Genomic DNA, 14,779 nt, shown 5'->3' with positions numbered 1-14,779 from the left:
TTTTTATTGTCAAAATTAGATGTTTTTAATTAATTTTTTAATCGTCACACTCGATTTTGACGATTTTCTTGTTGCCCTAGCTGGTCGACACCTCTTTTAGCAGAAACAAAGGCTACATTAATGTATTAAATCGATGTTAATCCATGTGTGTGGAGGTGAGGATGTGGAATTAACGGACGTGACGTTGTGCGATTGCGTTGCCAGGCAACGCAATTTACAAACTCTTCAACTACAACCCTAATTATATTTAAAAACATTTTAGACAGCCTCACGAAATACTTTAATGTAAATTATAATGTAAATGTGAAGGAATGTGTGTAATGTGGTGATTGACATTATTCACCCACGGATCTATGGGTTGGGGGTATTGTTCCGCACGGACGTTTTAGTTAACCGGACTCCTGTTGATGTGAAATCCGAAAACATTTAAAAAAAAAAAAAGTAATACTTTATTCCGAGTTTGCTTGCTTTTCTCTTTGGAGGTCATCACATAACGGCATTGTAATACACGGTTTGGCTGCATTAAATATGACATATCTGCCGTAGTTCTGTATTTATAGAGCCCTGATGAGAAGACTTCTGGACAAACAGGAAGCACTGCCGCCAAAACTGAAAACGTGACGTGGATCATAAATATATCAGCAATTAAACAACATCTTACATTTATTTTCACACAATACGTCTCCTTGCAGTATCAATACTAATTCGGCTGACTTTTATATTTGATCCAATTGGTAGATAGGCTGTATTTACACCATAACGGTGCACAGCTGATAGAAAGGCACATCTAGTGGTTAAAGCACGTTATTGAATTTTATTATTTTATTATTTTTCACAAAAATGAAACCAGAAACAGAATTAACTGTCATTAGTAAACCACCCAAAAAAAAAGATCATAAATGGTTTTGTTTTATATATATTTTAAGGATAATAATAGCAATGTAACACTGTCTATGACACTTACTGTATAACACTGATTTAAAAAACATACAGAAAAAACTAATTCACTGCCCTTAATAAAGTATGTAATACATTTCAGGTGTGCTGTTTTGTTTAGATCATTGACATCTGGAGCTCTTTTAATGTCCTTTTTGATTATTGTTACACCAGGTCTTGTCAAAACCTTTATTCCATATTCAATATCCATTACTAAACAAAACAGCAATTCTACTCCACTACAATTCAGAGGTTAACCTGGTATTTTTACTCCATTACATTTATTTTAGTTACTTTGCAGATTCTGATTAATGATGTGAAATATAAACAACCCTTAAATCAGGCTTTAGTTACACCTGAGTAAAATTCAGGGAAAGGTGATTGTCAAGTGCCAACAATCAGGAGAGATATTTGATAGTTGCTGCTTGAGAAGACTAAACATTTATCTGCAGATCCCTATAAAGTATATTCATTACTCGTTATTCTCTACTAATAGTTAATTAAAGACTGTATATAATGGCTATTTTGCATATCCCTTTCAAGATTTCAAGATTTTCTAAGGATCATTGACATATCATATACACAACTAATTCAATAACGTGCTTTAACCACTAGGCGGTGCACACAAGGTACACACAGCCATAATAACTTTGTATTATTAGTGTAGGACACTTGTGTATGTATAACATCTGAAGATGTGTAGTTTTATTCATGTTTTCACATAATTGTACAGGATATTGCTATATTATTTCACATGTTTTACTTATATCTGATTTGTAAAACATCACAGACAGAAAGGTATATCCGTCATTTAACAGTAAGCTATTGAAATTCTGAATCCATAGATGTGTCTCCCATCACCCAAATCCCCTGACTATTCTCTCAACTCAGTATTTACATTCTTATATTCAAAGAAAATCAGTAATATCTTTAAAAACGACAAGTCCTTTTATATCAGCTGTGCACCGTTATGGTGTATAACGTATTTTTTTTCGGATTTCACATCAACAGTAAGTCCGTTTAACTAAAATGTCCGTGCCGAACAATACCCCCAACCCATAGATCCGTGGGTGAATAATGTCAATCACCACATTACACACACCCCTTCACATTTACATTTTAATTTACATTAAAGTATTTCGTGAGGCCTTCTAAAATGTTTTAAAATATAATTAGGGTTGTAGTTGAAGAGTTTGTAAATTGCGTTGCCTGGCAACGCAATCACACAACGTCACGTCCGTTAATTCCACATCCTCACCTCCACACACATGGATTAACATCGATTTAATACATTAATGTAGCCTTTGTTTCTGCTAAAAGAGGTGTCGACCAGCTAGGGCAACAAGAAAATCGGCGAAATCAAGTGTGATGATTAAAAAATAAATTAAAAACATCTCATTTTGACAATAAAAACCGACCAATAGGCGCGGTAGACCATTTGCTAGGCACTTCCGGGTATTTCTCCACTGGTTGGGCCATGTTAACAATACCGTGTAACTGTCACGTTTGAAGGGACGAAACCGTGACATATTCACGTCTCCCAGCATGGTAGATCGTCACATGTTCACGTCTTGCCGTGATACCGGGTTGAACTATGACTGCAAAATGCACTCAATCACAAACAGAAGCTAGTATTGTCCTGACAACACACCGTTGTTTGCTTGCAGTTCGCGCCAACACATTTGAAAAACCACTGGGGTTTCTATGCAATGCAGAACATAACCCCTCATCTGTAGCGTTTTGCTGCAAAATGCACTCAATCACAAACAGAAGTTAGTATTGTCCTGACAACACACCGTGTTATAATTGAAGTTTGAATAAAATAAACGGTTAGCTTACCAGTGCTACAGATGTGATCCTCCGCTCATGTGCACACAGCTCCGTGGTCCGTGGAAGGCAGACTTGAGACAGACTTGGCCGCGGCGCACACTGAGCCGTAACCGTTAACCTGCAAAAAGTGGCTGCTCCCGCGATAATGAAATAGTCCAATGAAATAACAGAAACAAACTATACTGCTCAGTAGGCGTGTCTCAGTTCAGCGGCCGTTTCCTTCGGAGGCTGCGTTCGTTGACCGCTTACGTCACTTACGCCGAGAGAAGGCTGTCCCAATTAAAAAAAAAGACAAGACTGAGGTTGCGGTCGAATAGTCCATTTAGCTTAGGAACCTTCCTAACGGAGTGAAATTACCCGGAAGTCCCTCAGTGGCAGCCATGATAAGTGCCATTCGAATTCTCTAAATTAAAAGGAAAGGAGGTTTCAAACTTCCTTTATAACCTCCTTTAGCTTAGGAACCACTGGACCTCCCTAACCGAAAGGAGAGGAGAAAATGCTGCCCCACAATGCCTTGCGGCCGCGGCATTTGCCGTCACACAAGTCGGCCGTTCACGGAAACAACCGATTATGAACGAGAAATGATATCATGAAAGTTACGGTGCTTATTAAGCATTTTAAAACGTATGTGGTAAGTTGCCAAAGTGCTTTGTTTGAACGTTCATCAGTATTATAATCAAAAAGAGAAATATGAACGTTAGTTTTTACTGAAATGATCAAATAAAGTCAACATTTCACAGTCTTTACTGAGCTGTGTGGGGTTTGTTCAACTTTTCAAAGATGTTTGAATGGTGATATACACAGTGATAGATGTTAAGGACTAACGTTTATAATAAATACATTTGTATTGATTTTAAGATCTTTTCATACAATCATACGTATTGGGATCATTTGTATTAATGTGGACCGGAGGGAAAGGGTGACGAGCATAGGTTTCACTTTCCTTTTTTATTTCAATTCCAACTTTGGTCATGAAGAATATGTTTCTCTGTTGTCCCCGTTCATAAAGCATAAAACAACAGCATCAGAGCACGGTGCAGAGTCTCTAGATGAGTTTACAGTAGTCCCTCGTTCTTCTTAAACATCCATGTTGTAGTCCGCTGTATAGAAAACTGTAGTTTCCATAGTTTCCCCACAGCAGCAGCAGGCGCACATTTATGACCTCCGCTGGCGCATCATAAACACGTCGGATAGTGAAAGTGCAGTCGGATTCTCTAAAGTACCGCAGTCTCTTCTCCTAAATCCTTTTGAATTCTCCTATCCACTATCCCTTAACCCCATGACGTTTCACTCCGAGGTCAAGGAATAGACGATAGGGTTAGAATTTAGGAGCTGTTTTTTTGGAGTATTCGACCGCAACCTGAGACTCAAAAAGTAGACTTATAGTGGCGCGTTCGATTACTGTTTGGGCTGTCTGCCGTGGGCTGCATTCCACTCCAAATAGACGGTCGGCCCCAGAATCCAAACGCCAGCTGTTTTATGGATTCTCATTTAATTTCCAAGAATATCTCACTACTGGGTTATTTCCAATTTCCAAATAAATATATGTATTAAACAAATAGAAATAAGAAGTATGTATATTATAGTATGTTCAAGAATGAAAAAATATAAAAAAACATGATTTTAACACTGTCATGTTGTAATTTTAACCTGTTTCACACCTTCCCCCCGGTACCGGGCGGATAAACGCGTCATTTGCAGGAAACAACGTCTAAGGAATCTTAATATTGAATAAAACTATGAATGTGTTATATCCATGTAACGGGAAGAAACTCTGCTAACTGATCTTTTTAATTTTTTTTTTCAAAAAAAACCCACATTGCTAGCACTCAGCCTCTGAATTAGCCTCAAGCGAAAAAAACGTAACATACTAAGGCAACTAAACTCACTCTAACTCCCTTATTACTTATCCTAGATGCACAACCAACCACTCTTTTTTGGTGTCCTGGAGACACTGAATCTACCGGTGCCCTCCTCAACACTCAGTGATAAACATTCGCGACGCTCTAAACGAAAGCGTACATCATCACATGTGGAGCTAAGAAGCTAAACACGTAAATATGGCTTACCTTGGTCAAAAGTGGTCTTCAATGGCATTAAAACGATAAAAAAAACGATGCTGCAGTTAATCCATCGGTTCATCCTATGTGTCTGTGCCTTCTTTGAAATTATTTCTGATAATCCATAAGCAATACAACTGCGTTTTAGTTTCCAAACTCCAGAAGGAGACATTCCTCCAGTTTGGTTTCGTTTTCCACACGCGAAGCAACCACATTTTTTCTTTACAACGTGTCTGGGTGGGAGCCTCCCCCTTCGATTCTATTGGCTCTAACGGTCACAAGGGTATGTCAACCAACCAAATCGAGCAAGGGGGGCCAGAGATAGGTCAAATCCACCCAAATGACCCCAGATGGCCCAGTTTTTGGCTAAATCTCTCTAAAAAGGTCAAATTTCACTTGTTTTGCATCAATCTTGATACAGGGTACTTATATGTTGTACTTTGGATTCCTAAAGCTTTTAGTCTACTAACCCATCATCCAAGGGTAGTTTTCACTATCTGTAAAAAATAATTTTTGGACGGACACTATAATTTACAGTTTTTTACTATGTAAAATCTGAATTTTCTTTAAAATAAAAAACATTTATATTGATTCTGACACTTCTACATCCAACTCACAGGTTTATCATTACTTTGAGAACAAAGATTATTAATTTAACCCTTTTAGAAGGGAAGATATGGTCATTTGTTCTGGGAATGTCATTTTCGAGCCTGAGACCTGAAAAACAGGCTCAGAGTGGAACAGGTTAACTGTATTGTATTGTTTTATGTATTACAGTTTTTCTGTGTTCAAACCACAGTAATCTGTAAATTATACAATGAAATATCATTTTAACATATTCTTAATGTGAATTTAACAGTTGTTTGGTTCAGTACTTTACAAAATATTACTGTTAATTAAACACTGCTTCATTGTTTCTCTATTTACAGTTTTTTGATGTCGTGATTTTACAGCTTTTCCCTGTTAATTTCACAGACTTTTTTTACAGTGTAGCTTCCAAAGACTGAGCTCATTGTGCACATTGCAAAATCAGTTGTGCATTACTAACTTAAAGGTCCCCTATTATACTGTTTTTCATAAATACATTATAGGTCTCAGATATATACAAAACATGTCTCTGAAGTGTTTGGCTCAAAATACCCAACAGATCATTGTAGCATCCCATAAACCCCTCTGTTTCAGCCCCGTTTCAAAAGTGCTGATTCTCTGTCTGTTACTTTAGATGAAAATAAGGAGCCACTCGGAGGAGATTCAGGTGATAAGGTGGGCGAGTGTTACCTCGGTTGGTTATTGGCTAATGGTTACACAAGCCAAAAAAACGTTATGACAAAGTGGCCAAAATCTGATCAGCTCATTTTCAGACAGGTTTTTATATAAATGGATCAGGACAAAAAGAGAGTGAATCTTTTCTCCTGAAACGTTCAGAATCTCTTTCCACAGAGGGGACACATGTTTATGTATACAAGACATGAAAAAGTGGATTTTGCATAATAGGTGACCTTTAAACTTAATTTCCTAATTTACAATTACATTTAGCGCTAATTTCAATGGTGTTCCACTGTGCCCTCTCCAACATGTTGTGGCTTAAAGAGGCCCTATTGTGTTTTCAGAATTCAAATTTGTATTTTGTGACCTGTTTACATGCTTCAATGTTCAGAAAGGTCTTTATTTTTCTCATACTGCAGCACCTCTTTGGCTAAGAGGCCGGATGTCACTTCAATATGTTGCAGTGCTACCCAATAGAAGCGCAAGTGTTACACAGTGATGTCACTGTTTCTGAAGTAAATAAAGGAGTTCAATGGGGGGAGGGGGGGTGTGTGTAAAAGAAACTCCCTCTAAAATGAATACTTGGGATTGTAGTCTTTGCAGACCACACAGCTGCTGTACAGTAAATACTAAATATAAATACATGTGATTTGGAGCAGAGAATCATTTTTGGACCTCCCCATAACCATAGAAAACGCAACTATAGATGAAAAGAAAAACTCCAATTAATAATACAAGTGAATTCTTTTAAAATATTTTATTAGGATTTAGTTTAGGGGCTCATTATAATGATGGGTCCTGAAGACACGTGTTTGAAACCAGGGTCATCTGAAACAGCACGTTTTTGACCTGTGGGAGAAAAAAAAAAAATATATATATATCTATATCTATCTTAGCCACTTTATTCAAAAGCCATTGTCCCATTTTATAATTGAGTCAACACGTGTAAACCTTATTGTAAATTACTCGATAATGACATCAGCATGTATGAGAGCATACCCTTCATCGTGTTGTCCTGGTTTGAACACTGCACATTACAAGCTGCATCCACTGGATTTCTAACATCACAGATGACCACCTCACAGTGGACAAAGACCTACAAGACATGAACAGATTTAAGGGTTTGTTATAGACAGCGTACTTTTGTTTTCCAAACTCTGAAGCATCTAAAAATAAAAAGACCATTTATTCTTATGACTGATAGTACCTGGCGGTTCAAGTTATCCTTGTCTCCGGCGAAGGCAAACATCGGGACCTCAAACCGCTTGAAGTTGGAAGGATAATGAACTCTGCCCTTAGGCAAAACAGAGTGGAAGATCACTGGGTGCGGGTCCCTTGAGTTTGCACAACTGAGGGAGAAAAAGTTATTTTATTTGGGTAAAGATGTCCAAAAGTCTGCAAAATGAGCACCCTATGATTTTAAACCATCCCTTTTGTTCAGTTTGACAAACAGTTCATTGGGACAAGAAAAAAATAAAGAAATATATACAAGTTACCCGTTAACGATGAGGTCCCATCGAGGGAGGGACATCTTGTCCTCCTCCAACGTCGCCCAGCAGTACACCAGCTCAAGAGATACTTTAGGGTTGTAAGATCCCATCAGTTCCACCTCGAAATACAGCGGCTGTTGTTGGTACTTTGTGATGGGATCATCCTCAACATGCTGAAACACACTGTAGGAGTCGTCTGAAGTGAAGCAGAACATGTTGACCCAAATTATTAAGGATTCAGACAGGAATAGAAACGGCCTGTACACAGAACATTAAGGTGCATAATGCAGAAGAGTTTAACTTGGATGTACATAGTCAACATCCCAGGTGCCAACTCAGTTCATTGGTTTAAAGCTTAACTTTATGAAAAAAAAACATTCCAATTACTTACAGTAACTAGATTCATATGATCCAAGTTACCCAAAATCCTGCATTTTGATAGAAAGTGTTATCCTGTCTCTTTGCATTAAGCTTTTTCAACATGTTGACATGATAGAACTCTTATTTCCCCCAGTTTCTAGCTTTGTGAGAGTTTCCAAATACTTAAAAAAATTAATCTAATCCTTAGCAAGCATGCGAGACAAAAACAAACCACACAAGGCATGAAGCACTTCCTTTACCCAAAGCAACTCTCATTTCAACCTGCATCTCGCCTCTTGCATCGTCAGCGTACGGTTCACTCCTGCGAGGTCGGGTGTTGAAGCCAATAGCCTGGTTTGTGTTGATGTCATAGTAACAGAACACCTTAAGCCTGAAAGAAGAAAACTCTTAAGTGGGAATACTTAGAACTGTTCAATTGTTACCAATTGGCACCGTTAACATCTGGGATTGCACCATAGAAGGATATATGGCGTACCAGTTGATTCTGATAAGGAAAATACCATTTAAGAGTCTTTAAAGTTCTAAGTTTTGACACATGGTTAGCCTACAAAGTCTCTGTATTTGTTTTTAAATTTGGCGTCAGACTGTCAGTTTACATAATGGTGAACATGAATGTTTACGGCTGCAAAACCCAGATTTCTTTTAATAATGTCCAAGCTGAGAATTTCTCTTTTCTGACCAAAAGTCTAAAACCCAATGACCTGAAGTTTATCATGTTAAGACAAACAAAAAGCATTAAAAAGCTGACATTTAGAAAACCGGAAGCACTTTTTGTTAATTAATCTTCCATGTCATTTTTCAAGCAACAGCTTTGATAATAAATTAATCATCCAACCTTCAGCTTGGTGATTCCAAGTCTCGAGATACTCACACAAACTCCGGCTCCTTCGACTGTGACAGCTTTCTCAATTCAAGTTCATCTGTGATGGAGATTTCATTCTCATACAGCATCATATTGGGCAAAAACTAAGAAAAGACAAATGGAAAGTCATTTCTCAGTTTTAAACCTACCGCAATCAGCAAGCTGTTCAGCAGCATGCTTTACCTTTCTGGTCGTCCCACAGGAGTTTGCAGTGAAGACAAAATAAGCGTACTGGTCGTTGCTGTATGTGGGGCCACAGGCGGGGTTTCTGAGGGTGAGCCGTCGGGGGTTCAGACTGGGAACAGACTCCATGGTTATAGCCAGAGCCGTGATGGTCCCATTAGGGAAACACCCTGAAAAAGACGATCAGACATTTGTATGCATTGGAGATTCAAGCCTACATAAGAAAACATATTCTCTTTAACAAACCAATCAGCTTTGTGACGAAGTAGCAAGTCAAGGAGAAGTCTTTGATATTTGTGTTGGTCTTCGGATATCTCAGAGTCACATCCAGTCTGCTCTTGATGGATGACTCCTCAACAGCCTGAGAAGTTTTCAGAAACAATACATTATGATTTAAAGAGGACTATAATCTTGACAAATGTTGATAAATCCCTGCACATTTAAAACTTTGGTTAAGAGTCATACCTCGACCGTAGCATCAGCTGCAGAATATGGTACAATCAAACTGAAATGTGTGTCGTTGACCATTAAGCCGTACTGCTGAGCCAGGCTCCCGGTCAGCATTCGTTTTCCCATTAAGGTCTCAAAGTTGAATCCTTTGGTCCCGTATTTCACGAGGACATGGAAATTCTTATCATCACAGCTACCTGAGACAGAGGGAGGAGCTGCAGAGGGAGGAGCTACAGAGGGAAGAGCTACAGAGGGAAGAGCTACAGAGGGAAGAGCTGAAAAGAGAGGAAAATACTTTGAAACAACTGTGCTCGTTTTGTTAGGAATTCCTCTTATCCATGGGTACGGACCTATGTCTTCCAGTTTAGCTCTCAGATAAGCAGTGGCAGTAAATGGAGCATGCTTTGGCAGGACCAGGAAGCCAAAGGTCAGATGAAGATTGTACATTGTAACCCCCTTTTCTTTCTGTCGGGACAAACAGATCATTATTAGCTGACAACATTAAATAAAAAATGCATTTAATTTCCCACGTTGTGTAAGGCTCACCCTTTTTCCCACGACACGGTCCGTGAAGGGCACTACAACAGTATAGACCTTGGAGCAGCCGTTAGGGGACATTTGGTCAAAGACTTTAAAGCCTCTGGCAATGCAGTCGGCCAAGGACAAAACCTCAGAGGGGGAGCTGATGTTCTTTAGCATTACATCAAAGCCCACCGGCCCAATCAACGCCTTAAACATCATCTCCTTGGGAACAGTGGCTGTAGGTCAAAAATGAAGAAATTATGGCAGGTTGCAATTTATGTAAAAAAAGTAGCATGAGTACCAAGATAATATGACTCACCGTCAATGACTTGTGGAGGTTGAAGCTGCAGGGGGGTCTCAACGGGGAGGAAGACTTTGTATCTCGTGTCCTCATTAGTGTCGTCTTCAGTCCAGAGCAACTCGAGCATCAGCTCAATCATATAAGAAGTGAAGTACTGACCATCCTGGGCATGACTCTGCATAAACAAACATCCTGAGTAAGGCCTTTCCTGAATAACATCATCATCTACAGATTTAAAGAAAAAGGGAAATTTGTCTGGCAATGAAGCACTAGATGTTGCAACAGTCAAACATACTCACACGATCTGTTTTGTACATACCAACAGGATTTCAGTAGTGTTATCTTCCATGAAACAACAAAGTGTGATTGCTTGTTAAACTGTGTCTCTAAAGTCTATAATGACTTGAATGTACCATTTAACTACGCTGATTTCTCCACTGTTGTGAGAAATTCTTTAGATCCAAGAAATATAAACATCTACATTTTGCCCTTTTGTAGTATTTTAGATGGTTTTTTTGCATAGCTGCATGCATGACTAAAACAACCTCGTCAATGTATGGACTCAATTGTTTTATCTAACCTTGATCTGGCAACCAGCAGCCCCAATAGGGATTTCAACAATGACGTAAAGGTCATCGAGAGTCAGGGAGTAGTTTCTGGCCGAAATCTCTGTAGGTTCGAGCTTCCTCCCATCGACGCCCATGTTCACCTCCAACAGTCTGAAGTGTTTCGGGCAAATCAGAGGGTCAATGCGCCTCGGCAGGAACCAGCGGATTGAGGTTTCAGTAAAGAAAACCCCACCTGTACACCAAAAAAGTAAATAAATACAGCACTTAAAGAAAGGTCTAACATGGAAAGATTTAAGGAAAAGGCAAGGCAAGTTTATATAGCACCTTTCAACACAAGGCAATTCAAGGTGCTTTACAAAAAAGACAGACATTCAGACAAAGGCATTTAAAAACAGTCATTAAAAAGAAAAGTAACATTAAAAGAAAAAATGCATGAATAAAAAGTTACAGTGCAGTTTAAGATATGAATAGTTCACACAGAAGTTCAATTTTAATGATGCCTTTCTTTAAGGTTTCTCCGAACATGAGCTGTGTACGCTTGTATGGCACATACGTCCCGAGCAGCATACAGAGAAAATCAGGCAGGACAAAGTCCCCAGACACTGATTCCCTGGGGTTACTAGCCCCAAATGTTGATGAACCAAAAACGAAACACAACCGCTCAGTTTCAATTAAAAGCAGCGGCAAAAAGATAAGTCTTCAGCATGGATTTAAAAGTAGTAAGAGTTGCAGTGGACCTGCAGGTTTCTGGGAGTTTGTTCCAGATATTTGGAGCATAATAACTGAACGCTGAAAAGGGCTAACATTTCGGAAATAGTGAAATCCTCAAAACATTTTGACTGAACAAATGTTTAATCATTTGTATTTTATTTAAACAATCTGAAAAAGGAGAATTCAAATTATGAATGTAGCAGTTTTACAGCCACATACAGTAACACATCCTTAAAGTGTCATTAAAAAAAATAAAGCACTTCTTCCTAGATAGAAATTCTGGTGGGGAAGATATTTCTGGCTCCATTTTTAGAAAAGTTTGATATTTAAAAAAATGCTGGAATCAGAAATAATACTGGCAGATGTGTTTTTTAAATTCCTGACAGTAATAAGTGCCCCAAAATCCAAGTGAAAAAAACTAGAAGACATGACATCAGTGAGTCTCTTTACATTACCCTGAGCTTGAGGACAAGCGGCTCCTGCATAAAGTTGAGTCGTCAGCTTCGTCTTCTCAAATATAATCGAGGTGCTGAGCACAGTCATCGGCACACCTGCTACCTGCGGGGGGAGATTACACAACATGTGGATGTAAATGCATACTGTGGTAACATAATAATTTCCCTCGTAAAAATATGGGGGGTTATAAATAAGAACTCACTGATTTAAGAGTGCCAACTGGATTCCAGACAAAGTAATGCATTTGAAAGGCAGTCTGATTACATTATTTGATCTACGGCTGTAAGTGTAAGCAAGTACCTAATGGGCTGCAAGTGATTTAACAAGTCTGCCTGAGGGGAAAGATATCAAGTGAGAGTTGTTTGAATCTCAGTGAACTGCAGTCCACTTACATCCTTGATGTATGTTTCACGTGAAGGATTTGGGCTTCGCAGCACCAGCCTGGTAGAAGTGCTTGAGATCCCATAACCATTTATCTGGGCTTCGTCCACCTGCATGACCCTCTCCTCAGGAGTGAAGAACACCACTGTGTTGATTCTGAAGCTTGCGTCCATGGGCTGCTGTGAGGCAAATATCAAGACATTACAAGATGTTTCTAGAATAAGAAAAGAAAAAAAGGCAAAATGAGCCAATCTTACCTCAGCAGCTTTTCGGGGATCCGAGTCGGGGTATGCAGGCAGGTTATATTCATTTGGAGCTGCTTTTTTCACTGACACCTAGAAATGAGGCCACTCCATAAGTGATAATCAATCTCTGCAGTGACATGCAATGTACCGGCCTTGACACTCATACGAGGTATCAAGCCACTAATCATATAGACGGGAACATGCCCTGCTGCGTTCACTTGCCTCCATGTAGTTGGGTTTACAGATAATTTCCCGGGAGGCCCAGGGAGAGTAGTAGCAAGTTTCTTCCACCAGGTGAAACTCGTCTTCAACCACAATGTCAGATTGTAGCCGCAGACCTAGTTTTGTTGTGAATGCTTTATCATCCTAAAAACACATGGAAACAAGTCTCAAAATTAATTGCCACATCAAAAGCAATAATATTGCTTTTGATGTGGCAATTAATTTTTATTTGGTGCTGCGTCACAAACTAGCATTCAGTCGTTTTTACCACATTTTGAGCAAAACAGTTTTGGACGGAGGCATAAATCACAGCGTTTCCCAGGTGGTCTTTCTTGATGGTGAAGCCACACTGAGAAGATAGACTTGGCGTGAGGATGATTGAAGAGTTATCTGAGGAAACGAACAAGAAAAGTTTGAATTAAAAGTGAGATTAAGTTAAGAAAAAGCAACACATTTGAAATGTCAGCTTACTTATGACAGCGGACACTTCAAGAAAACTTCCTCCAAGTCGACTGACATCCACACGCAGCAAGTTTCCAAGGCATTTAGAGTTGATTTCTCGGATTAAAGATTTATATTAGATAGCAGCACACAAGTGTGTTGAAAAATATCACAAAAGGACAAAAACATACTTATTGGGTGCTTATTTTGTGCCTCAATGTTAACAACTGCTACAAGGAGAATGAACCACCTGAAAAAAATTGAATACATTTTAAATACATAAAGAAAAATAAACCTTAATTTAAAATATATACATAAAAAACAAAACTACAAACCCCAATCCAGCTAAACAACCCATGGCAAGAGTTGGGAGACTGGTGAAGGTCCCTGGTTTTTGCACTTTTTAAATGAATTTGTTGAGGATGAGGGAGGGTCCTGCTCAGCAGATATAACCACACACAGGTGGAGCACATTACTGCATAATGAGCTGATTGAGCAGGCCTGTGTGTAAAGTCTGAAGGGAATCCCAACATTTAGGGCATTGAGGGAAGCAGAATGGCTGACTGAGCAGGGGAGAAGTATAGAAATATCTTTCATTAAAAAAGAAGCTGAAGCAATAATACTGAAGCATGGCCAAAGCAGTCAGATGAAGTTAAAAATAACTGAGAACAGCTAAATCTGTTAATCAGCTACCCAGTTTAGAGATTAGTAAGTATTTGGCATGAACATTAAGTTAATTTACTTATTTGTTTTGAACAATTTTATATATTTGGTATGTTTCTTTTTTTCTTTGCATACACTTTTATGTTTAAATACTATACATGTTGCTGATATACTCACTTACTTTTACTTAAGTAACGTTTCTAATGCAGGACATATATACTTGTATCAGAGAGAGTATTTTTACTGTGTAGTATAAGAACTTTTACTTAAGTAAAATATCTGAATGTGTGTACAAGAAACTCCCCTATTTTGTTTTATGATTTACTGGTTAATTGAAAAGATTTAATAAAATAAATCTTGCTGTTGGCTACACCAACTGATACTGATTAATAATCAACATGAAAAACATATTTATTCATATCTACAAAATATATTGAAGATATATAGAATAATATATGTTGTTAATATATTACAATATATTGATATATAGAATAATATATTGTGTAAATATATTGCAATATATGGGATAATACATCAGTAATTGCCGCTTTCCATATATTGAGTAATATATGTAAATATATATAATATATTGGTTCTGTATATATGTGAACATACATTTACTATATATTAACATTTATATGGGGACATGTATGTACTCTATATTCAGATGTATATGGAGACATGTATGTATTATATATTCACAATTATATGGGGACATGTATGTACTATATATACAGATTTATATGGGAACATATATGTAATATATATTCACAATTGTATGGGGACATGTATGCACTATATATTCAGATT

General features: G+C 38.2%; 1 protein-coding gene across 3 annotated transcripts; it reads right to left on the bottom strand.

The window, feature by feature from the left end:
* Window positions 1-6,834: 6,834 nt before the first annotated feature.
* On the bottom strand, window positions 6,835-13,705 carry LOC117487050. 3 transcript variants are annotated; one of them, XM_034135712.1, is made up of 21 exons: window positions 13,642-13,705; window positions 13,498-13,556; window positions 13,337-13,423; window positions 13,134-13,255; window positions 12,866-13,009; window positions 12,656-12,733; window positions 12,410-12,577; window positions 12,017-12,119; window positions 10,862-11,082; window positions 10,300-10,456; window positions 10,005-10,216; window positions 9,809-9,923; window positions 9,474-9,733; window positions 9,255-9,369; window positions 9,009-9,178; window positions 8,835-8,929; window positions 8,203-8,333; window positions 7,589-7,778; window positions 7,300-7,441; window positions 7,092-7,188; window positions 6,835-6,941 (listed from the first exon to the last, which is right to left on the bottom strand). In XM_034135712.1, the coding sequence occupies exons 1-21, from the start codon at window positions 13,662-13,664 to the stop codon at window positions 6,865-6,867; spliced, it is 2,766 nt and encodes a 921-aa protein (XP_033991603.1). In that variant the 5' UTR covers window positions 13,665-13,705; the 3' UTR covers window positions 6,835-6,864. The 3 variants fall into 3 exon arrangements, with proteins under 3 accessions (XP_033991603.1, XP_033991604.1, XP_033991605.1); XM_034135713.1 differs by having other exon boundaries at window positions 9,474-9,718; XM_034135714.1 differs by having other exon boundaries at window positions 9,474-9,703.
* Between the last annotated feature and the right edge of the window lie 1,074 nt (window positions 13,706-14,779).

The sequence above is a fragment of the Trematomus bernacchii genome, unplaced genomic scaffold (genome assembly GCF_902827165.1).
Source record: "Trematomus bernacchii unplaced genomic scaffold, fTreBer1.1, whole genome shotgun sequence".
NCBI classification, from domain to species: Eukaryota; Metazoa; Chordata; class Actinopteri; order Perciformes; family Nototheniidae; genus Trematomus; species Trematomus bernacchii.
Note: the sequence above shows the minus strand (reverse complement) of the source record. Positions and strands in the feature narration are given on the sequence as shown.

Coding starts and splice junctions, on each gene's coding strand:
- LOC117487050 (XM_034135712.1), bottom strand. CDS start 13,664: ATGGGTTGTTTAGCTGGATTGGG. Junction 13,010..13,133: donor ACTGTTTTGCTCAAAATGTG/GTAAAAACGACT, acceptor ATGTGTTTTTAG/GATGATAAAGCATTCACAAC. Junction 10,217..10,299: donor ACCTCCACAAGTCATTGACG/GTGAGTCATATT, acceptor TTTGACCTACAG/CCACTGTTCCCAAGGAGATG.